The 22336-nt window shown below is 46.7% G+C and overlaps 1 protein-coding gene across 1 annotated transcript; it reads right to left on the bottom strand.

The window, feature by feature from the left end:
* Positions 1–4657: 4657 nt before the first annotated feature.
* Positions 4658–6554, bottom strand: LOC149854036 (C-C motif chemokine 3-like). The gene is made up of 3 exons (XM_090025400.1): positions 6416–6554; positions 5924–6035; positions 4658–5023 (listed from the first exon to the last, which is right to left on the bottom strand). Exons 1-3 carry the CDS (start codon positions 6486–6488, stop codon positions 4936–4938), a joined length of 273 nt encoding a protein of 90 aa, XP_089881526.1. The 5' UTR covers positions 6489–6554; the 3' UTR covers positions 4658–4935.
* Between the last annotated feature and the right edge of the window lie 15782 nt (positions 6555–22336).

Below are 22336 nucleotides of genomic sequence, written 5' to 3'. Positions count from 1 at the left end.
ACTTGAGGCTGACATATTTGGGCTTTCTCTCTAGAGACCTTATATCCTTTTCCCCCTAGAGTGTTTAGTAGTGATCTGGTGGCTTCCTCGCAGAGTTACAAATTTAGGCTTGCAACCAGCAGGTTATTTACATACTGGAGGAGAGTCACTGTGGGGCGTGATTCCTTCCACTCCTCTAAGTTTTTCTGAAGGGCAAGTCCGAAAATATGGGGGGCTGTTATGAATCCTTGTGGGAGAACCGTCCACATGAGCTGGGCTTTATGGAAAGTATCTGGGTCCTCCCATTCAAAAGCAAACAATTTTTGACTCTCTCAGTGAAGGAGAATGGAGAAGAAAGCATCTTTCAAATCTAGTACTGAAAATATTTCAGCTTCTCCCGGTACTTGTGTCAAAATCGTGTGTGGGTTTGGGACTACAGGATGGTCTGAAAGAACCTTCTTATTTACTGCTCGCAGGTCTTGGACCAGTCTATATGAGACCCCATCTGTCTTCGGCACTCCAAGAATGGGGGTATTATATGGTGAGGACCCTTCCACTAGCCATTTATACTTTTTGTATTTCTCTATTAATGGTTTGAGTCCAACCCTGGCCGCTCGGCTGAGTGGATATTGTTTTACCCGAACGGGCCCCTCCCCATCCTTGAGTATGATTCTTACCGGGGAGATTGACTTAGCTTGTGCAGGGGTTCTATCAGCCTATACCGAAGGGTTTACTCCAGTCATGTGCTCTTCAGAACTTACTACGGGGCGTCGGTCCTCCAGGAGAGCCATCTGATTGTTCGAGCTCTGCTTGATAGGTAGCTGGACCACCATCTGGTCGTCTCTGAAAAATATCTCAGCTTGCAGTTTTGTGAGTAGGTCTCGCCCAAGTAGTGCAACTGGGCAACTTGGAGAATATATAAAGGAGTGCTCAAGCAAATGGTCCCCCACTCTGGTGAGGAGTGGCTTACAAACGGGGAGTCAGGATTGCGTTTCCTCAATCCCTTCCACAAGAACATGCTGTTCGCTAGTTTCTGTATGGGGGGGGGGGGGGTTCTGGAATCATTGAAAATGTAGCCCCAGTATCAACCAAGGCTTCAAAGTTTCTGCCACTAACTCTAATAGTTACCATGGGATCTTCTCGGGCTCCAACCTGAAGGGTAGTGGTCTTAGATCCCTGTCCCCTTCATTCTGTGTCCTTACCCTTTTCCTCTGCCCGCATCAGGTGACCCCTTGGTTCACCCTCTCTTTTTTCCTTCAACTTTGGGCATGCCCTCTTCTAGCGTTCTTTCTCCCTACAGTAAGCACAAACGTCTGCTCCCACTCTTCCTCCTTTTTCTTTCTGTATCCCAGTCTTTCTAGGGTTACCTCCAGTTATAGCAGTCATCAGTGCTGCTATCTGTTGCTGAGCCTTTTTATCCTCCTTGCGCTCCTGTGCTTGCTCATGATTCCCATATACCTTATATGCGATTTCCACCAGCTCTGAAATTGGTTTTCTGGCACCTCCCTCAGTTTTCTGTAGCTTCCTACAAATATCAGCAGTGGACTGACCAATAAACATAAGATTTATCATGCGTTGATTATCTGGGGCTTCTGGATCTAGGTCCGAAAACTTGCGGAACGCCTCGTACAGTCTCCTGAGGAAGGCTGAGGGATCCTCTTCTTTTCCCTGTTTCACTTCATACAATTTAGACAGATTAGTAACCCGGGGCACTGTCTTCCCCATTGCTTTTACTATAATTCCCAGATACTGTGCACTCAGCTCTCTTCCTGCTGCAGTATGATTATCCCATCCTGGTTCCTCAACAGGGCAGGTATCACTCAAGGTACGACCGGCGGTTCCCTCTGCTTCTAACCTGGCTGTTGCAATGTGCTCTGCCATTCCCAAAACTAATCTCCTCTCCTCAGGGGTCAGGAGGGTTTGAAGCATCATCTGGACATCAGCCCAAGTGGGTCGATGGGTTTGTCCAATGGATCGAAACAAGTCCCTCATCTTTTCAGGGTTTTCACGAAAAGAGGGGCTCTGATTCTTCCAATTGAATAGATCTGAAGTACTAAATGGGGTGTAGACAAAAGTTGCATCGCCCCCCTCTCCGATAACCTCTCGCATCGGGCAGTTCAGTACCGGCCGTGATTTTATAATAGTGCACAAATTATAGCCCTTATTCCCTGATTCAGATGGGGCACTTGGCTAAGGCACTCACTCTGAATCATTAGGTATATTTTGATACACCGGTGGTGGTTTCCCTGAAGGAGGGAACAGTGGTGCAGAAGGACTGGGTCCTGGGGAGGTGTCTAATTTATCCTCGCTACCTGTTAGGGTGACCAGAGAACGAGCCCGATACTCGGCTAATTCAGGATCCCGCCCCCCTCATTAGACTCGGGGAGTACAGGCGGGTCCCCCTCGGGTCTTTCCTTTAACAACCATCACGTGAGATTTTACTAAGCATTTCTTAATCCAAGGTGGCTGATCTCGGACCACTTCTAACCAACAGTCTATGTAAGGGAACTAATCTCAGTGTCCATCCTGCATAACTACCTCATGGACAGCTGTCACTTCTTTCACTACAAAGGATTTTTTCGGGGTCCAGTGGACCCCCAATGTTGGCCACTCGAGTTGACAAAACTTAATTAAATCATTTTTTTTTATTTTTACCCCATAATCTGCCTGCTTTGTAAATTTGCTAAAGTTCCGTAAAACACAACCCAGAGGAGTACTTGAGTTTTCTACACGGGAGCTACCCGCACCCGTTTTAATGCCCATAAGAGTGCATCCAACGCACACCAAATACCAGAAAGCATGCACCAAAAGATTCGAGCCAAAGACTGTCCGCAGAAGTGCGTCCCACGCACACCAAATACCGGGCCAAAAGAATCCCCAGAACAAAACCAGATCGAACAAGTCTCTTTGTCCCCAGATCCAGAAACCAAATTGGGCAAGGGGATTCGTATACTCACTCAGGTATCCTAGAGATCTCGATCGGAATGTCAGAATGTGTGTCTGGTGTCCTCAGAAACCAAGAATTTTACACAGGTAGCCTTTAACCTCCCGGGTACCCCGACTCACATCTCAAACCCCCTGGGCGAGCCCAAAAAGGCGGCTCGGTGCACACTCCCCATGGCGGCGGGGACGATCTTGTCACTGGGTCCCGGGGTGGTCCAGGAGGCGCCTGCCTGGCTCGCCAAATTGTTGCACAAAGGGTGGTTCGTTTCTTGGAGGCGCGCAGAGATCACAGACACACAGATATCAGTCGGCACTTAAGGGTCTATTTGCTTGCAAGCAAGGCCAGAGAAGGGAGCTCAGCTCAGATCAGTCTCCGGCCCTTGATTGTGTTTGCAAGTGGCATTTATCTTCTTAAATCTCCTGGGCGCGTGCACAGACACAGAAGTTCTTGCAGCTTACTTTTGTTTCATACAAACATACATGTAACTATATCATCACATACATCGCATGTATAGTATAATTAGTCATTTGAGTAGGGAGGGTGGAGAGGTAAATATGCAACAGCTAATTAAGCATGCTCAATACCACAAGAGTTCATTAACAGTTCATTTCCCAAGTCTATGTAGTTAAATTCCAGTTTCTGTAATCAGCATAAGAAAGACTAAGGAGGGAGAGGGAGAAACCTTGGGCAGCATTCTTTTCTTATCAAGAGCAAGATGCAAGCTGTGGAATTCTAACAATTCTATGAAGCTCATAAGGCAATTAAACTGAGAGCTGATTGAGCCACAGTGGTCACTTACATTGCAAATGAGCTTCAGAGTTATAAGCTGGGCTGTAGTGGGTATCTCCTGACCCAAAACAGGACACTCATTGCCTGCAAAGCTCCACCTAAAACTCACCTCTCTACCACAGACAGAGAGCTAGGAATTGGCACTTGAAATTCTGGCTCCTACGTAGGACATGAAGATCTCATATCATCCTCCCCTTCCCATTCTGCCGAGTGACAGGAGTGGCTTTGTCCTAAGTGAGAGGGGACCTTCTACAGAAAAGTTAAGGAATGACTGCTGTAACCAGTAGTGTAACAAGCAGGCATTATGCTGTTGGTAAACCATGTAGGAGAGCAAGGTTTCCAAGAAGAGGGGAGCAGGGGGCTGGTTGGTGTACATGAGTTCTGAGAGTTGGGGGCAGGAGTTAGGGGTTAGGGGTCACTAGAGTCTTACTCAGTCCCCAGCTGCTGTTGCTGCCACTATGCTCTGTCCACCCCAGTTCTTGCTCTTAAAGCTACAGCAGCACCATCGTGTCCATGCATTGCCTCCTGCTACAAGAACAACACTGTGAGGCTGCTCTTGCTTTCAAGGCGCAGACTCCACGGGGTTGGGGGATGAGTTTGGCATCCCTCCTAAGACAACTTCCCAGGCTGGTACCCCTCTTGCTCACTTTTAGTTTAACTACTGGTTGTAATCACAGCACATTCTGACTCCCACATGTCTGAGATGAGCCACATCACCTGACAGCAAACATGGTTCCCTCAAATGCCCTCTCCCACAAGTGAATACCACCATCATTTTTTTTAAATGATTTTTTTCTTTTCAAGTTAAGCCGTTTCACTGCCAATTGTAAAGGGCTGTTTTTAATTGGGATTGCAATATCCAGAAAGATATTTTCCAGAAAACCACACATACCCATCCAAACCATGACTCATACTAACACAAGCTAGAGGAATAGACAATTATTTTAATTGGCAAACATCTTTATTAACAGTCATATCATAGTCTATGACTGTAAAACTTGTATTTTTTTAAAAATAAAAAAATATTTAATCTTAATTTAGCTTGAACACAAATAATTTAAATAAAATAAATTGTTGTAGTTAACAATACCATCTTCAAATAGATCAAAATTCCTAAAAACAATTAAATACAATTATATTATTTCCATGAAAGAGGGATTGCTGCTGTCAGAAGCCGAAGGCATGGGGAATGATGGTCAGTAAGTGCTGTAGTGAGAAGCTGGTCAGTTTTTCTTGAGATGCTGCATGTAGTCCTGGACCCATTTTTCATTGGGATTAGCACAGACTTCCCGACCTTTCTTAGTGGTGAAGCTAAAAAGAGAACAGCACAGTTCAGACTTCTCAAAAGAAGAAAAGATAAAATTGACCCACCAGCCCCAAGACACAAGCTACAGCTGAGTTGTTCATACAGGACCAGATGGAATCTGTATTGCCCACTGCTCCAAATAGCAATGTGACATTTTTAAAAAATAAAGGACCAATCAAAACTCAGCTTATCTCCACTATAGGAAAGCTGATCTCTGCTGGACTGAAGCACACATACTGAGTCTGGTCCCAGTGAAATAAATGGCAACAGCACTCATCATTCCTGCTTACTTAGGCCATGGGAATGTCATTTAATTGTTGCAGCCTCTCCCCTTCCTCATCCTATGCCTTCCTCATGGTTGGTTGTTTTCACTTGTAATGGCACAATATGGATCTCTTGGGTTGGATCCCCAGTAGCTGTAGCAGTGCTAGGTGACACCATCTGTAGATCTGCCCCCCAATGTGTCCCTAGCAGACACGTCAAGACATCCTTGTTTTCTTTCCTAACCTTTTTCTGGCTTCAGGAGAACTGCTGAAGACTACTTCCTGAACCAGCACTTTTCCTTCACAAGTACTCTAATAGCCTCAGAAACTAAAGGCAATGTCAGCCCGTGTTGGGTGTGGATGCAAGAACTGAAGAATGAGACCTCAAGCAAGGCTCTTCTGCATGGGAATTCAGAACATCAGCACAGCCTAAGATATCTGCAGCTGCCCAGGATGGGTATTGATGAAATAGCAAGGGTCACAGGGCAATCTGGAGCAGCTTTGAATAGCTGAATTTTAGCTTATTCCATTAAAAGGGTTAAAAATACAGATGATGTCTGTATTACAGGTTTATTCATATGTCCATCCTATGGATGTTTCTCTGCATGGTTGTACAACATTCCTCTGAAAAGGCATACTCACATCACAGCTGGCTGGGAGCACTTGCTACTGGTGGCCTTGTAGGAAGCCACAAGGGCCCGTGGGATCTTTTTGGTATAAGTGAAGCAGCAGGAAGTTGGTGTGGTGACTCCATCTGGAAGGGGAGGAAAGAAGACAATCTGGTGATTTTTTCCCCTCCACCTCATGACTGAAGATGGTTTAGAGGATTAGAACACCACTTCCCGGTATTACATTGGGGTCAGCTACCAGCCAGTCCACCTGCATCAGCACCACTTAGAGACCTTCCATGATTTCTGAGAGATTTCGGTCACAAAGGCCGTATGCAACAGTTTTGGGGGCTACATCCCATCCTCATACTTCACCCTCAACAACTGCACTGGGAGGCTGTGAGCAGTAATGACAGAAGAGGGGCTCCCCCCTCCTGCACCTTAAGCTCACTGAAAAGAACCCTGAGCCACAGCTTTAGAGAGTGAGCACTCGGATATCTGCATAAAAGAGAAAGACAGAACTCACCAAGTTGAGCCTGGATTTGGGAGCAGCAGGCAGCGAGGAGAAGAATGGCAATGGCAGCCACAGTGACCTTCATGTTTCTGCTGGGTAGGGAGGAGCTGCAGAAGCAAAGCAGTGGGCCTTCTAGGCAGTTGGGTGCTGAATCCCATCTCTTCTTCTGTTTTTATACAGTAGCTGTTGGGTGGGATTTGCTTTTCAAAGAAAAAAAGAAGGATCACATCCTCCCGGGGAAATGATGACATAGTCACCCAAATTATGCTGAATTGAGCAATCAGAGGAAGCAGCAAGGGGAAGTTGGAAAGCTGTGATCTGTGACTTTTAGATTCCACTTCAGTGCTCAGAAGAGCAGAAGCAGGACCCTCAGGAACAAACAAAGGAAAAGAGGGCAAAAGTCCCTTGTGGTATAGGTGATTGCCCCTTCTCTTAGTTACCATACTTTCCTTTGAACATGAACATATATCTACATGGTCTAAGATAGAGAAATGGTCCAAAATAAACAGGGTGAAATTCGAAGAAGACAAAGGTAAAATTCCACACTTAAGTAAGGAAAACTCAAATGTACGAGTATAAAATGCGGGATCACTGGTGAAGCAACCGTGCAGCCGTAAAAGTTCTGGAGGTTCTAGTGGACCACGAACTTGAAGATGACTGAAAGTGATGCCTGAAAAACAGCATGTGTCACTAAGGGATATGTTTTAGGTAGTTTCTGATGGATGCTTTGATAGCCCATGGGAAAGGAGTTGGTGGTCTCATATCTTTTCCTGATAAACAGGAAACCCTATAAGAGGATATCTACAAATGTGTTCCTGATGACAGGCTTAACAATGAAGCTGAGGGTTGAGTGAGCCACAGAAACTGAACAGCCATCTCATCCCAGAGATTCAAGGCAGGATGACCAAAAAGAGCCACTAGGACTCCTGAAGCCTCACATGCTGCACCAGCTGTGGAGAAGCAGAGAACTTAAGGTTATCCAAAGCTCACCTTTACTTTTAATTTAAATAGTTCCATTAATGAACTCCAAGGAATTTGAATAGACTTCACTTGTTAGTGACTGTGACTGAGGTCATCAGCAATAATGGCTTAATTACCAAATGTCATGATGGCTGGGCAATAACTAGGCAAGATGTGAAAACTTGCAACTTCCCTTTTGCTCTTGTCTGGGATTGCACTAATTTTGAAGGGAGGGGTTGAGCTGTTATACAGTACTTCGGACTCTATTATTTCTATGTCAATTTTTCTCCAGTTTTCTTAGTATAGGTGTTCCAGAGAAGAATGTGGAAAAAATCTAGCCACAGTGTAGAAACAGTCATACGGGGGGGGGGGGGGTGCTCTTTTCAGGTGTAATGTGCATTTGAGAAACTGGTGTCAGTGATGTTGACAAAAAACAAAAACAAAAAACAACTCCCCCCCCAGACTTCTGGCAATCCAAATGAACTGATCTTCAAGTGTGTCTTTAAGATTAGCTATTTCTATTCAAGCCAATTTCTTCCTTGGTAACAGTGGGCAGGTCTACATGAGACGCTTAGTGCCCATTGGACTAATTTTACTGTGCATTAGCACAGCTGGCCAAAACCATGCTAATGCATGTTTTGCTAATGCCGCCAGTGGACATTAAGCATCACACAAAAAGTGTTCATCTGCACTAATGCTCAGTAGTGCCGATTACAGCGCATTTAGTACCTGTTATTACAGGTACTAAAATTAATGTGCCATAATTATGGCACATTAATGAATGTGTAGATTAACCCAGTAATGGGGTAATTTCTGATTGATGATAGCTGGGTTTGGATTTTAAGGATTCCTGGTTATTTGGCAGGATGGCTATTAGGCCTGTGTGAAGTGGCTAGGATTCGCTTCAGATTCAGTTTCAGCTGATTCAGGGGGGACAGTGCTTAAATTCAGTGATTTGAATCACTGTCCTGAACCGATTCAGTTGAATCTGATTCAGAGATTCAGCAGCTGCCCAATTGGCTGAATCTCCAAATTGAACAGGCCCTATTCCCCACCTGCTCTCCCAGCCCCATCAATGGCTGCCCTGCCCAACCCCAGCATCCTGGCACATTAAAAAAAAAAAAAAAAAAGCCCCATACCCACCAACTCCTGCCAGGTTGAGGGTGATCCCCGCTGCCCCCCACTGCCCTGCACTGCCACAAGCCTCCAAAGGCCCCGGCAGTGGCTGCAACAGCCAGTGAGTGAAGGGATTATTTTTTTAAGTGCTGAGACACTGGGCAGCCATTGATGGGACCCTCTCTCCTATATGGGTCCACCTTCTCAGGTGCCTCCACACATAATGTTCTCATTCTCTGAGCTCATAGACCACATAGTTACTCTTGACCCTTCCTGGGCCCACTGTTCCACACTCACTGGGCTCACTCATTCTCTGCCCCTCACTGAGCCACTACTGTAACCCCCTGTATGGAGCCTTTACTCCATCTCTTTACAACCCTTGAGGCTCAGATGTCTGATGATGTGCTGGGACCCCTACCCTGTCCCCTCTACAGGGTTACCCACCTAGTCATGGAGGCTGAAGCTATACAGCACCCCATCCGCACCTTTCACTGGGTAGACACAGGAGTGGCATTTCCTAGAGTCTGCCCTGCCACAGGAAGCCCCATCATGCCATCCAACCTCAGCAGGGTGTCGTTTTAGGTCATTTCCCAGGACCAGGAACCTATTCCATCCCCATAATTACTACCCTTAACCTCAAGGTGTTCTGGGAGCAGCAGATCTCCAGCTAAGTGATGTCCATTCTTCAGCTCCCTGCAGCAACTGTCAGCTCCTCTTAAGGATTATACTGAGGCTGCCCAGCCCTGCAATCCAGAGGCCCTCTTGTGGTCATGTGACCACCTAATTAGGCCCAGCTGCTCCACCACCTGCTCAAGCCTCTTAAAATCCATGCATATGCCTGCAGTGGCTCAGGAGAGAAGCTAGGGGGTGCTAGAGCAGCCCTCCCTTCCTTTACACTGCACTGACCTGGGGGGCATGGCCAGGCCAGGCCAGGCCCGGCCCTGGCAGGACCTTTGATTAGGGAAGTCTGCCTGCTCTATTCAAGGCTTTTCTCTGCTGGCTGCTCACGGGGTGGGAGTGTTGCCAGACCCCAGCCACCTGCTAGCACTCTGAGGCAACATGGAGGGGAAGTAGGAGGGAGAGGAAGGGAAGTGCAGTGCATGTATCTGTTGATGATACATAGCTTTTCAGTCTCCCTCCTTGCTTCTTTATATTGTCTGCAGCAAACTGACAGGTAAGCAAGCCGGGGGGGGCGGGCAATGACTGTGTATATCACCCAACCAGCAAAACAATAGCTTTTCTCCATTACTTAAAACTCTTCTTAAACAGCTTACCAGCTGACCTGTTGATTAACTCCAAACAGCCCTAAGCAGTCACTGTTCTGTCTGCCTGTCCCAGTGAAATTGGAGACACTTACACACAGCGACACCTCTCAGCATTAGCTAGCATATACCACATGCCTAGGGTCTGTGGGGTTGGGGTCCATGCTGTGGGAAATGGGAGAGAGGGAGTGGTGGATTTCCTGCTTGAGCAGAGGGGAAGGGAAGGGTAGGGCAGGGGGGAAGCCAGGCAGACCCTGCTGTGCCTGCAAGTCTTTGCCAGATGTGGAGCCAGGGAGCAGAGGGGAGGGGCCTGCCCTGCTGTGAAGTAGAGAGCTCCACCCAGGCCAGAGAGCATTCTGGGATGCTGGGGGTGTCTGGTTTATCTTAAACCAGCAAGGGGTCTGAGACAGACTTTGAATAAACCAGTTTAAGCTAAATCAGTGAAGTCTAATACTACATTCAACCAGGTTTATCTCAAACCGGTTTCAGTCATTATCAGACTTGTTTATGTGTACTGAGCATCTGTTCTGTTACAGATTTAAACCAGCTACTGATCACTTAAACCAGTTTATGTGTAATGTCTGTCCTCAGCCTAATAGTTGCAGAGGCTCAGGACCTCTCATACAGTTTATAGCCTTTTATCAGCCTTATTTTCCCATACTAGCAGTGCCTTCCCAGGTGCCATCTATGGTCTCCTTCAACCCCTTCATCCACAATCTGAGCTTCTGGTATTAAACGGAAACAGAAATAAGCATGCAAAGCAAACCACTTAACTTACATATGCAGTTACAGGCAGTCTTCTCTCATTCCATGCATTGTGGAGCTCCTTCTCTGAAGCTGGAAAGGGCCAGATTGACCCCTTTAGACCTCATCGGCCTCTTCTCCATCAATCCTGTTAATTGTCTCCCTGCCACTACTGAGCTCTGAGATCTGATTGCACTTCCAATGCCTGTGGGAGAACAGCTGCTTCTCTTAGTCTCTGAATTCCCAGAATCCTTTATTTTGTCCTATAACCAGACTGCAGCTCTCTGACCCTGTCCTCAGTATTAGAGTAGGGGCCCCTTTACCCAAGGGATATTTCCTGACCTTAACATCTAACGTAATACAACACTTCAATGAATATGACACAACTCTGGCTAGGGAATTCCCAAAGAGAATCAAGTGGATCAGCCGGTCAGAGCCTAGGAAGCAGATTGAGATACCTGACACCCTCCCTCTCCTCCCAGATGGATTGGAATGGATGATTCCTATCCATACAACCCATTGCATCACTACCATTGTAGACCTATCACAACATGCTGAAGTTGCCACAGAAGAAAAGATGTAGTTGGGTTCCTATGATGAAAAATGTTGAATGAGCTGAGTTCCAGCCTGCAATTCCTGTGGCTAACACTTGGCAGGCCTTGTAAATAAGTCTTATAAATAGTTTCATAAGCAGGGCATCTATGTGCCCTTTGCACCCCAGGGACAGATGGCAGTCTGGGTCTGGCAGTAGAACCCAGAAACTGCTGCCTGATTGGTTACCTGTGACTTCATGTTTCATTTAATTGGGTGAGTGTTGACACCCAGCTTAATACTATAGTTTTGTAACTATAGTACAAGTATAGCTGTAAGCGTGGCTGGCTGAGCCTGAGGAAAAAGACTGAAGCTCTGAGACAGCTTAAGGGAGAGAAGGTCCCACGGTGGTCAGGGAAAAAGTCCTAGGGCAGACAGGGAGAAAGTCCCAGGGAGGACAAATTGGAGCCTAAGGAAAGACGGATGTTACTGGAATAGAAAAACAAAGTTTTTGTTTTGAAGCAGTCTGCTGTGCTTTGGGAGATATCAGTGCTGAAGAAAACACCCCTCTTCCCATGAGCTGATCAAAAAATAAGGAGCTCTTGGAGGTGGGGTGATACAGATCAATGGGGGAGCCAGGGACTGAGAAAAGCCAGAGCCTCAAAAATAGAGACTTGCTACCAGTGAAGTCACAGTAGGGTTGGCTTCAGGGGATCATCTCAGGAGAGGATGACTGAATAAAGCTGCTTCTTGAGGAGTCCTGAGGAAAAGCTTTTTCCCTTCTGCTCAAAAGGGGCATTCATCCCCTGACAGCTGCTGGATTCAGGAAGATGGTCTCTTGTGAGACCCCGTTAAGACCCCTTTAAGGGGGAATGCACAAGTAGGATGTCTGAGATCAAAGTCTCAGAGGACCTAGATCTGTACATACTCAGTGTTCATACTGAAGGACATATATTCTGGTGGGCAGCACATTCCACACAGAACTGGAGGTATGCTGCGCTGGTGGGGATACTACTGTTATTCCTAAAACACAAAAGTCTACACATATAATATTTAAAGATGAAATGGACTGGGTGCATTTGCAGCTGGGTGAGTTTGGAGAGATAGTCGGAGCCTGAAATCCATAAGATGATGTCCAGTGAAGACAAGTGCAGTGTTGCACCTAGGAAGAAATACTGTGTTGCACAACTTCAACATATGGAATCTACTATAACCACTAGCTCCTTTTCTGTAAACCAGCTTTGCAGCAGGTTTACAGAAAAGGAGCTAGTGGTTATAGTAGATAAAAAATGAAACAACACTATCAACTGACTTCAAAAGATGGAAATGTTGTCATGGGATGAATTAACAGGAGTGTAAGACACAGGAGGCAATTATTCTTCTCCACGTGGCTCTAGTGAGGCCTCACTTGGCGGAAGTCTGGGACACTGCTTGAAGGAAGATGTGGACCCTTTTTAGACAGTCTACAGGAGAGCAATATAACTGAGTGATTTGTCAAATCTGGCTTATAAAGAAAGGTGGCAGGAACTGGGTTAGTTTAGAAAAAAGAGCACTGAGAGGAGGAATGGTAACAGACTTTAAATATGTAAAAGCCTTTCATAAAGAGGGCAGCAGTCAATTACTTAGCATATTCAGTGAAGGAAGGAAAGAGAGGTGTGAATAATTGGCTTAATTTGCAGACAAGGAGACTTAAGTTAAATATCAGAAAGACATATCTATGAGCGTGATTAAATACTGGAACAGCTTATCTATGGATGCTGGAGATTTTAAAGAACAGGTATGACAAACATCTGTTAGGGAGCACCTAGTGTACTTGATTCTGCCTTACAATGGGAATGGACTAAAAGGTCATTCAACTTTACCCTTCTTTATATGAGGCAAAAACTTGCAACAAAGGGCTGAAAACAAGTCATGCATCACTGGGGAGAGGAATTTCTCTTCTTCAGGATATGAGCAGGTGGCAGCACACCTGCCATGGGTGCTTGTGGAAGGGCAGCCTAAGGATGTTCCTGGATTCCCATCATTGCGAAACCTCACAATCTTATGGAATCTGAGATGCAGGCCAAGGGGGTTCACAGCTGTCTCCAAAGACACCACATTCTGGTGGTGACCATGAGGTATCAAAGCTGAGGACACTCCCTGGAGTTTGCCAAAACTCCAGTAAGTGTCTTTCAGCTGTGCCAGGAAGATTGCTGCCAGCATAGGATCAAGAGTCTCTCTTCTCTTCTTCTTTTGATTCATGGATTAAATCATAGGGATTAGTCCCTACAGAGAGAAGCCAGATGTAAATAAGCCGGCACCTCCAGAAACCCCTGCTGGGGGCAGCAAGCCTAATGACATGGTTAAGAAAATGGTTTCTGAACTGCAGGCCTGCTGGGTGTGGGTGTGGGTTTGGGTAGAGGATGAGCAGAGTCACAAGACTGGAACTAGATTTACACAATAGGGCATCTGCAGGGCCTGATGCTTCTTAAGACTCTGTGGGTTGCTAGGTGCCCCACCCTTCAACAAACAAAAAAAGCAAATGACTCAGGCTTCCTTAAACTGCAACCATTTCCGATCATGAGGCAAGAGGATCTCTGGAATTATTTGACGTTAAGCCTACAGCATGGAGAGAGCAACCCAAAGTCTGACTTCCCCCCACCCTATGTAGTTGACCCCTACCTCCCTCCAGCTCCACTGTAATTCCATGTTGCACTGGTAGAAATTCCCTACAGTCTCCACTAAAACTCCTAAAGCAAGTGCTGACACACTACAAATAGGCTTTGACTGAGAAAAAGCCACAGTGACATGCTCATGACTGCAATGGGGGTTCTTAATCACAGAAATCTGCATTTGGAAACTCACCCTTCACTTTTACCAGTAGACCCCTCTGTTTTGTAACACTAGACATGAACTGGTCTTGCTTGCCCCCTTTCTGAAAGCTCACTGTGAAAATGGTAGGTAGGGAAGGGACATCATTTCTATTCCAATTTCCATCAAACCATCCCTGAGAGAGGCAGGAAATAGAGGATAATATTCTCCAGCTCTTATAATAATACTTGCCATCAGGAGATCTCCAAGTACTTCACCAAGGAGCTCAGTACCAGTAACCTCACTTTACTGATGGGGAAACCAAGGCACAGGAAGGAGAAGTGAGTTGTCCAAAGTCAGCTGACCACTGCATCAGGAATAGGACTTGGCTTCATGAATCTAAAACTAGGGTTTTAACCACTTGACCACACTCCCCTCCTAGGAAAGTAAAACTACCCTAATGTTTAATTAAAAACTCAGCATTCATGTTAGAAATTTAGGAACACTGACCCTGATTCTTAGTGGCTAGAAAAGATGTGAACGCAGCAATAACAACAATAACAAAAAGCCCTAAATTAATATATAATGGTGGGGAAAATGGAGGCATTGATGGCAACAAATATACCAGAAAAACAGAACAGAAGTTAAGCTCAGGCAATTGATAAAGGGTCATTAAGAAAAAGACAATGAGATAGCTGTGACCAAGTACCATAAGTAAGATATAGATTAATGACAGTCAGAAGGAATTTACAAATCCATCAAAAGCATAGGGGAACCTGGCACTTTTAAAGATCCTTTGCCAAGTCACTTTCATTTCTGAAGCAGAAAAGTTAGTAAATGCTTCTGTTCCTCATTTGGACCCAAGTCAAAGTCTGGCTCACACAATGATGAAATATTTTCAGACTAAATAGTGCTGAAGAGGATGCTGCAGTTCCTTTCCTTCTGCACACATTAAAGATTTTCAAATCAGGATGTCTGGATCAGTTGCATCAATGAGTGTAAAAAAAGCCAGAAGTTTAATGGAGTTTCTCAGATAGAAGATATTACCATCTGTAATTAGTGACAGAGATTTTTTAAAGGAGAGGGCTTTCTGATCTAGCAGACTGTGGCAGGGCACTAGGTGTGCCTGCCACTTTAAGGCCCTGGAGCTGGCAGCCTCCAGGTGCCTAATGAGAGAAGCCATTTTAGGTTCAGGGCTGCCTAGATAAACAAGGCAGTTTGGCTACTGGAGGATTAGCAGCAACATTGTCTGGCTTGAGGGCTGTTGAGTTTCATCTGGAGGTAAGGGAAGAGCTGTAGGGGATGGTAGGCAGCTTCTGGTCTTGGGTATGACTGGAAACTACACCCTGCTGGGAGTGGGTGGCCTGGTGGGTCTCCCAATAGTGTGGGAGCCCCCAGGAAGTTCCGGGCCAGTGATCACTCCAGTGAAAGGGGTTGGGGTGCCTTAATCCCTAGCCCTCACCTTAGGGTGGGTTGTGTACACTGGAGGTAGTTGTGGGGGTGCAAGCCCTGAGGAGGAGAGTTGGGGCCAGGCATGACTATGGCTAAGTGAGCCCACCTGTGGAGGGAAGCCCTGAGACCCTGAGTAAAGGGGGCATTATGAGCAGTGTGTGGAACCCCCAGTGTGAGGGGGGGCAATGTGTAGAGCCTTGTGAAGGGAGAGGGGGCTCAGCCAGCCAGAGAGAGAGAGAGAGAGCGCTGAGTCCTGACCCCAGTAAGTCCTCCAATGTGGGGAGGCAGAGTTTGAGTTGAATATAACACTGGTAGTAGCACCATGACCTGCTGCCCAGGTGGGGAGTGAGAGTCCCCTGTGAGCCCTTGAGGCATCAGTCATGGTGCAAGGTAACCCCCACTCCCCACATCTGGGTCATACATCAAGGCCTGCCAGGGCTTCCCCTGATTGGCCTAGGCGGGGGCCAGGACCAGGAGCGTCAAAAGGACAAGGAGGCCCGCTGAGAGTGACTCCCAAGCACCGGGGGCCTGGGATCCCAACCAGCCTGCAGATGGGCCGGGGCTAGTGTGAGCTGAAGGTCCCAGTGAGGGGTTCACACCCAAAGGGGAACCAATGACAGGGCAATATATGGCCTAGTATGATGGTGGCAGAGTCTGCCTGAAGGAAGGAACTCAGTTGGGGTGGGGGGGGGAATCCTACAGCAGGATTCTGGGCCCTATCATGGGGGACTGGTGCATATGAGAACATCATGATTTCATCTGCGGGCTTGAGCTACAGTGTAGGGGAGGAATGAAGCTGCAGATAGTGCCCCCAGTAATGGGGCAGTAAATGGGCAGCCTTCTGCCTCATTACACCTTATTAATTAATCAATTAAGACCAAGGCATGGTGGGTGGTTTGCTTAAGAACAGATAGATGGGCCACATGGAGATCGGTCCTGGTAGGCTCCCTGTTACACAGACAAAGGAAGAAACAAATCCCAAGAATAAGGCCGAGGCTGAACACATTCAGATTGGGAACACAATTCAACTTACTACCAGTGAAAGGAATAAGTTTCTTCAGGAATGTAATGGGCCACAGCTGAGCCCAGCTGACTTGCCTGTTACTGATCTTGGGCAGAAGAGTGTGGCCTCACCCCCAGACTCACCCACCACAACTTGATATTCAAGAAGTACAATTATTTTGATAGCACCTTCCCATCCTGCTGACTCAGTAGCTCTGGCAAACTTTGTCCACCCTGCTGTCTGTGGTGGCACCTGCCTTCCTAGTATACTCTCATCACTTTCACAGTATCTGGTCCATCACTAATGTCCCTTCTGTGCACCAAAGGGCATCCACTTCCCACCCTGTAATTGGATGCTATCCCAAGTGTGGTTAATGGGGACTATTGGGAACTCCTCCCCCCCTGCACTTTCTTCATAAGCCCCTGAGTGTTTAAATTAGTTGCTGGTTCCCTAGTTTGGACTGGGAGCATTTCAGATTCACCTGACTGTTGGGTTTTTATTGGGGTGCCTTCTGAAGGGATACACCCCCAGGGGATACATTCCTAGAGGATCTTCCTGCCCAGGATCCCTAAAAGTCTTTTTCGAATAAACAAACAAAAATGTGGGCAGAATTGCTTCCCCTGACCAGTTTCTGGTGTGTACTCATCAGCCTCTCATCTAAGGCCCCTCACTTTCACTCCTGTCCTTCTCTTATAGCAGTTCTTGGGGTGCTCCAGATAGTCAGGCTTGGGCACTTCTGGTTCTGCTGCATTTTAGTCTCCTACAGTGAGTAGAGGCTCTCTAATTGAAGAAAACCCACAGTGGAGCTGGACCTCTTGGGCTTCCCCCTTCAGACTTTCTATTTGCTTCCCCTGCACTCTGGGTTGGTGCAGCCAGCCTTGTGGCAGTGTGAGCAGAACTACTGTTAAATTGGCAATCTATACCCTTTAGTCCAGAAGGTGGAAGGATTCACTCTGTACCAGCATGGGTGTCATTCTGGCAAGGTCTGCAGTAATGCAGGTGGGCTTCAGGACTCACTCTGGTAAGAGGCGGGGTGCAAGTTGGCTTGTTCTCTCCCCTCACCCTGAGACACCACCCATCATTACAAGTCTTAGATCAAGAATGGGTGTCTATTTAAACAAAATCCTATTTCACTTTAATGTACCTAAGCGGCACTCATGTAATAGTGTAAGTGCAGTTGTTGGCACTAACATGGCTTTAAATTCTGTTACCTTGTCCTCTACTACCAGAGGGTATCTGCATACTTGGATGATCCTAGTTCACCACAAGTGTAACTAGAATTTAGAAGCTGTATACACAACCAAACTGCACATCTGTGGTCATGTAAGCAGTATTTAGGTTTGTGAAGATGAATCTGGTTTTGCCCCAAATGTACAAAATGCACAACTATCTAGGGACATATATGAACTTTTTGTCTTGTTGTATACAGTTATTCCAGAAGCAGAACTGTGCTGCTACCCAATGCATCCACAGGTGGTGGATAGAGGAAAGACCTTCAGGGAAGGTTAGTTGCAAGACGAGCATGGGTAACTGACAAAAAAGCAGTGTCTGAACCACCAGCAATACTTTGCCTCTCAAAGCCATATATATCCTTTGCTGTGTGTGTATATATATCCATATATAGCCATTCTGTGACATGGTGAGTATGGTCACCACTACAAGAAACCTTCCCAGCCATGGGTTTACAAGTCCTCAATGGCAAAGCAGAAAGAAAAAGATGTTAAAATATCAACAGCTGGAAAGGTAGATGAAGGCTGCAGTGGAAAAAGAGCTCCAGTTTTCTTTGGCTCTATGCCATTGGATTAAGATCCTCTTGTGTCAAGAACTGTGTGGAAGCTGATACGGAGCAGCTTCTCTATGGCAAAAGAAATCATGTACTGGCATCTTCCATGAAAATGGCTTTTCCAGCACATATTTCAAGCCTCTTGGTAAACAGCTAGTGACAATAGGAACAGGATTTTTAGGTCTGGAAACTCCTAGCCATGAACTGGCCTTGTGAGGCAGATGAATGATGTGGGTTGAGTCCACAGGCCAGACCCAGTTTGTGAGCCCAATCCAACATGCATGGGACCAGGGCCAGATACGGTACACACTAGATCCTGTATGGTATAATGTAGTCATGGCCCTGCACCAAATTGGGCCCTGTCACTGCCCTAGCCCCGTGCACTCACTATTGGGCCTAGCCCTGGCCCAAGCCCCAGCCCTGGTCCTGGCCCTAGATCTGTGTCCACTAAATCAGGCCTTGCCACCCTAGCCCCATAGGGCAACCAGGCAAGTGCATGCATGCCTCTTGCCCAACCTCAAACCCCTTTGAGGTGGGGCAACAAGCACATATGGAAACAAAAAAAAGTTTTAAAAGAGCAGAGCAGGGCACAGTCCTGGACCATGCCCTGAGGCAACCGGAGGCTGGGTCCTCCATGGAGAAGCTCTGGCTTCCAGAGCATCTCTGTGGTTGGCCCCTTGCCCTGGTGCTGAAACACGTGGCCGGCCAGGCCATGTGTTTCGGTACCAGGGCTCCGGTGCTAGTTAGTAAGGGATTGGGGGGGCTGAAGGAGGGGGAAGGGGACAATGGGGGGGCCCATGGCCCTGCCCACTCCCCCATCCCAACCCCTGCCACAGCTGGTCCCTCCCCCCGCCAGCCCCCCCTGAGGCCCATGACCCCTGCCCTGGCCAGCCCCATTCCCCTAGCCCCCTGATTCCTCTTCCCAACCCCATAGTTTAAAAAACAAATAAACAAACAAAAAAACCCCAAATGGCACTTACCTACAGTCTGGCTGCTGTCTGGCTGGCTGGGGCCCCACCCACACAGTACCAGGCAGGCTGACAGCCCCAGCCCTGGCCCTGATGCCCCCCCCACCCACCCACTATCCTGTGCTGCCCAGGAGGGCTCTGCCAGGAGGACCTGGAACTCCCCCACCCCTGCTTCTAAGGTAAGCAGAAACTTTTTAGGGGGCCTGGGGTTGCAAGTTGCGGGGTGAGGCTGGGTGGGTCAGCCATTGGGGGAGGATGAAGCCAGGTGGGGCATGTGGGCCTTGCAAGGGGGGTGGAAGCCCCTGCAGGAGCCATTGGGGGGGCTGAATCCCCTTCTGTGGGGGCCAAACCACCTTTTGGAGGGCTGAACTCCTTGGGGGGCCATTGTCCTGTGGGAGGGCAGCAAAATATGTATTCATGAAAAATGTATTAGAGTTCACTTTATTATTATGATAAGAGACTTGCTTTAACACTGTAAGATATATCTATAAAACATTGTGGTCGGTCGTGGTCTTTTGTTTTACTTGTGGAAGAACATGGATTTGGGATACTTTACAGAGTGACTTTGGGATTTTTTTTTTATCAGAGATTTTCCAGTTTTCCCATAGGGAACACCAGAATTTCTTCCAGTGGCAGGACCCTTCTTGCTCAGAGCTGGCACCTTGGACCCATCTGGCTGTGGCTGACTTCCTGGCCAAATGGGGCCAGGAGGACATGCTTTGACAGGTCAAACAGGCCATCACTCTTGGAACATCTTTTGGGTGATGTCTGACCCTCAGGGCAGCTAAGAAGTGTGCTTGGCAGTAGTACCCCACAGAGCCCAACCCTGCAGCCACAGCCCACTGGCAGCTGGCCCTGCACTCCCCACCGGGGTGTGGCAGGTGCACAGCAGGTCACAGCTAGCCAGCAGCCCCCACTGACAGACTGCTGCAGTGGATAGAAGGTGCAGGGAGCTATCAGGGCTGCTTCAGCAGTCCAGCTGGCAGAAGAGTTAGTGTCCCCAAGGTACCAATTGCCTGGGCCTCAAAAGCTCCTGAGAGCTAGTAGCCCTGAGCTACTTGCCAGGGTGGCTTTTTGTACTGCTGAGGCCAGGACAGGGCAGCTTTTTGTACTGCTGGGGACAGCACAGGTGCTGGCTCTGGGCTGTAGCTCCCCCTGGCTGAAGATCCAGAAGGAGCCAGGCAGGTTTATTTTGCCCCATGTGGCACAATTTGCTCCATGCCAAAGTGCATGTCTGAGCACATGCACTGAAGGAAAAAGCAAAGCCCTGTCTCAGATTTGTACCTCTTCTATTTGAGCTGCTGCAAGCACACGTGCTCGCATGTATGGACGCTCCCTTAAGTGTCATATTGGGCCCTGTTACCTGACCTCACACCTCTGCAAACCCCACCATATTGTGCCCCACCAGCCCAGGCCTGTGTGCAGTGGATCATGGTCTGGTAGCCCAGGCCCAGCGCCCGAGCTCCAGCCCCCCCTCCCCTGCGCCCCCAATGTAAAGATCCTGTGCTCAGGACCATATTATCTTATCGATGGGACTTGGAAATTTGGCAGTGGGGGAGTGTCAGCAAAGTTAATTGCCACTGCTCCCCCATCACCACCACCAAATTTCCAGACCCTTGGGGAGGCTGATGGGTGAGAAGACGTGGTTTTGTGGCCTGGATTTGGCCCTAGAATATTTAAGGGACAGATAAAAACCAATCTATGAACCATTAATGTTTATTTTTAGAACTTATGTATGACAAGCAATTTCTCAGAATGTCACCAAGAGGCAAATATTGTACCTTCCTTTCTTTTTTAAAGAAAGGAATTATAGACTAATCAGTCTATAATTATAGACTAACCTGGCAAGATACTGAAACAATGTATTAAGCATTAAGCTTCTTAATACCTAGGGCATAATAAAAAAACAGTCAGTATGGATGTATCAGTAATAAATCATACCAAAATCTAGTTTCCTTCTCTGACACAGCAACTTTTTCTTTGTGCATAAGGGTGCAATAGATGGAATATAGATATATATACATAGACTTTAGTAAAACGTTTGACACAATTTCCCTAGACTTCCTATTTTGATAAGAAAATTAAGGGAATTTTGTCTAGATTTAATTGCTATTTAGGTGGGTTTACAACTGATCAAAAAAGTATTCTGAGTAGTTATCACTGTCCAATAACTCACTATCAAACTCAAAGGGCATATAAACTGAGGTCCCACAGCATTCTGTCATGCATCTGACAGTATTCAGTATTTTGTTTAAAAGCTTGCTTAACAGAACAGAAAATAACCTTATAAAATATGTAGTTGTCACCAAGCTAGGTGGGTTTACAGGTCTAAACATAAGTGACATTCAGAAAAGACAACCACAAAACACTATAATTAGGTCAGAAAATCCCAGTGCATGAATATAGCTGGTTAGGTGGCAGTACCATAGCACTTATAGCAACCACAAACTGACTGAGTCAACAACATGATGCTGCTTCAATAAGGGCAAATCTCATTTTAGACTGTACTAGGATAGGTCACATGTAAGGAATGGGAAGGATTAGTTCCATGCTATTTGGCACTGGCAGACGATATCCAGTTTGAGTCAACATGCCTTAAGAAAAATATTGAGAAAGTCAAGGCAGTCCAGCAGAAAGGAATGATATGGATAGGCAGCTTTGATTTAAAAGGAAAGGTTGAAGGAATTGTGTTCATTTAGTCTAGAAAATAGAAGACTGAAATGAAACATAATTCATCCTTCAAAATGCAAAAGGCAAGTGGTCAATTGTTCTGCCTGACAACTGGCTTAAGGACAGTGGTTCTCAATTTTTTTTTTTTAGGTTCAAGGCACCCTTCCACAACTTTTGTGAATTGAGCAGCACCACATTTAAAAAAAAATAACTACCTTATAGTGCTTACCTCCTTGCAGAGGTGCTATTCAGTGAGGAGGTGGGAGATAGCCAAGCAGGGAAGAACCTGAGCCTGAATATAATTGCTTATCTCCTCATTCTTTATGGCACCCTTCAAAGGATCTCTTAGCACCCTAGGGTTCCCCAGCACCATGGTTGAGAATCACTAGTTTAGAACAAAGTGGTAATTAGTTTCCCTTACAGAAAAGATATTTTAGGTTGGATGTTAGCATTATCTTGCTAACTATGAAGAGAGTGGAATCATGGAAAAAATCTGCCTGGGAAAGTGTGGGATATTTGTCACCATGGGGTTGAAGGATAAGTTAAACAAAAAAAAAAAAGTCAAAGATGTAGTAATTTTATTTGATCATACCTCAACATGGAAAGCTGGCCTTGATGACCCCTGGGGCTCACTTCCAGCCCTGCATTTCTATC

This window comes from Crocodylus siamensis, chromosome 13 (genome assembly GCF_052110815.1).
Source record: "Crocodylus siamensis isolate JL-2025a chromosome 13, ASM5211081v1, whole genome shotgun sequence".
Classification (NCBI taxonomy): domain Eukaryota; kingdom Metazoa; phylum Chordata; order Crocodylia; family Crocodylidae; genus Crocodylus; species Crocodylus siamensis.
Note: the sequence above shows the minus strand (reverse complement) of the source record. Positions and strands in the feature narration are given on the sequence as shown.

Bases quoted from the DNA above. Each gene is read 5' to 3' on its own strand.
- LOC149854036 (XM_090025400.1), bottom strand. From the start codon at position 6,488: ATGAAGGTCACTGTGGCTGCCATTGCCATTCTTCTCCTCGCTGCCTGC. The intron at 6,036-6,415 runs GTGAGTTCTGTC...CTCCCCTTCCAG, and splicing joins CCAAATCCAGGCTCAACTTG to ATGGAGTCACCACACCAACT. The intron at 5,024-5,923 runs GTGAGTATGCCT...TTCTCTTTTTAG, and splicing joins TGCTCCCAGCCAGCTGTGAT to CTTCACCACTAAGAAAGGTC.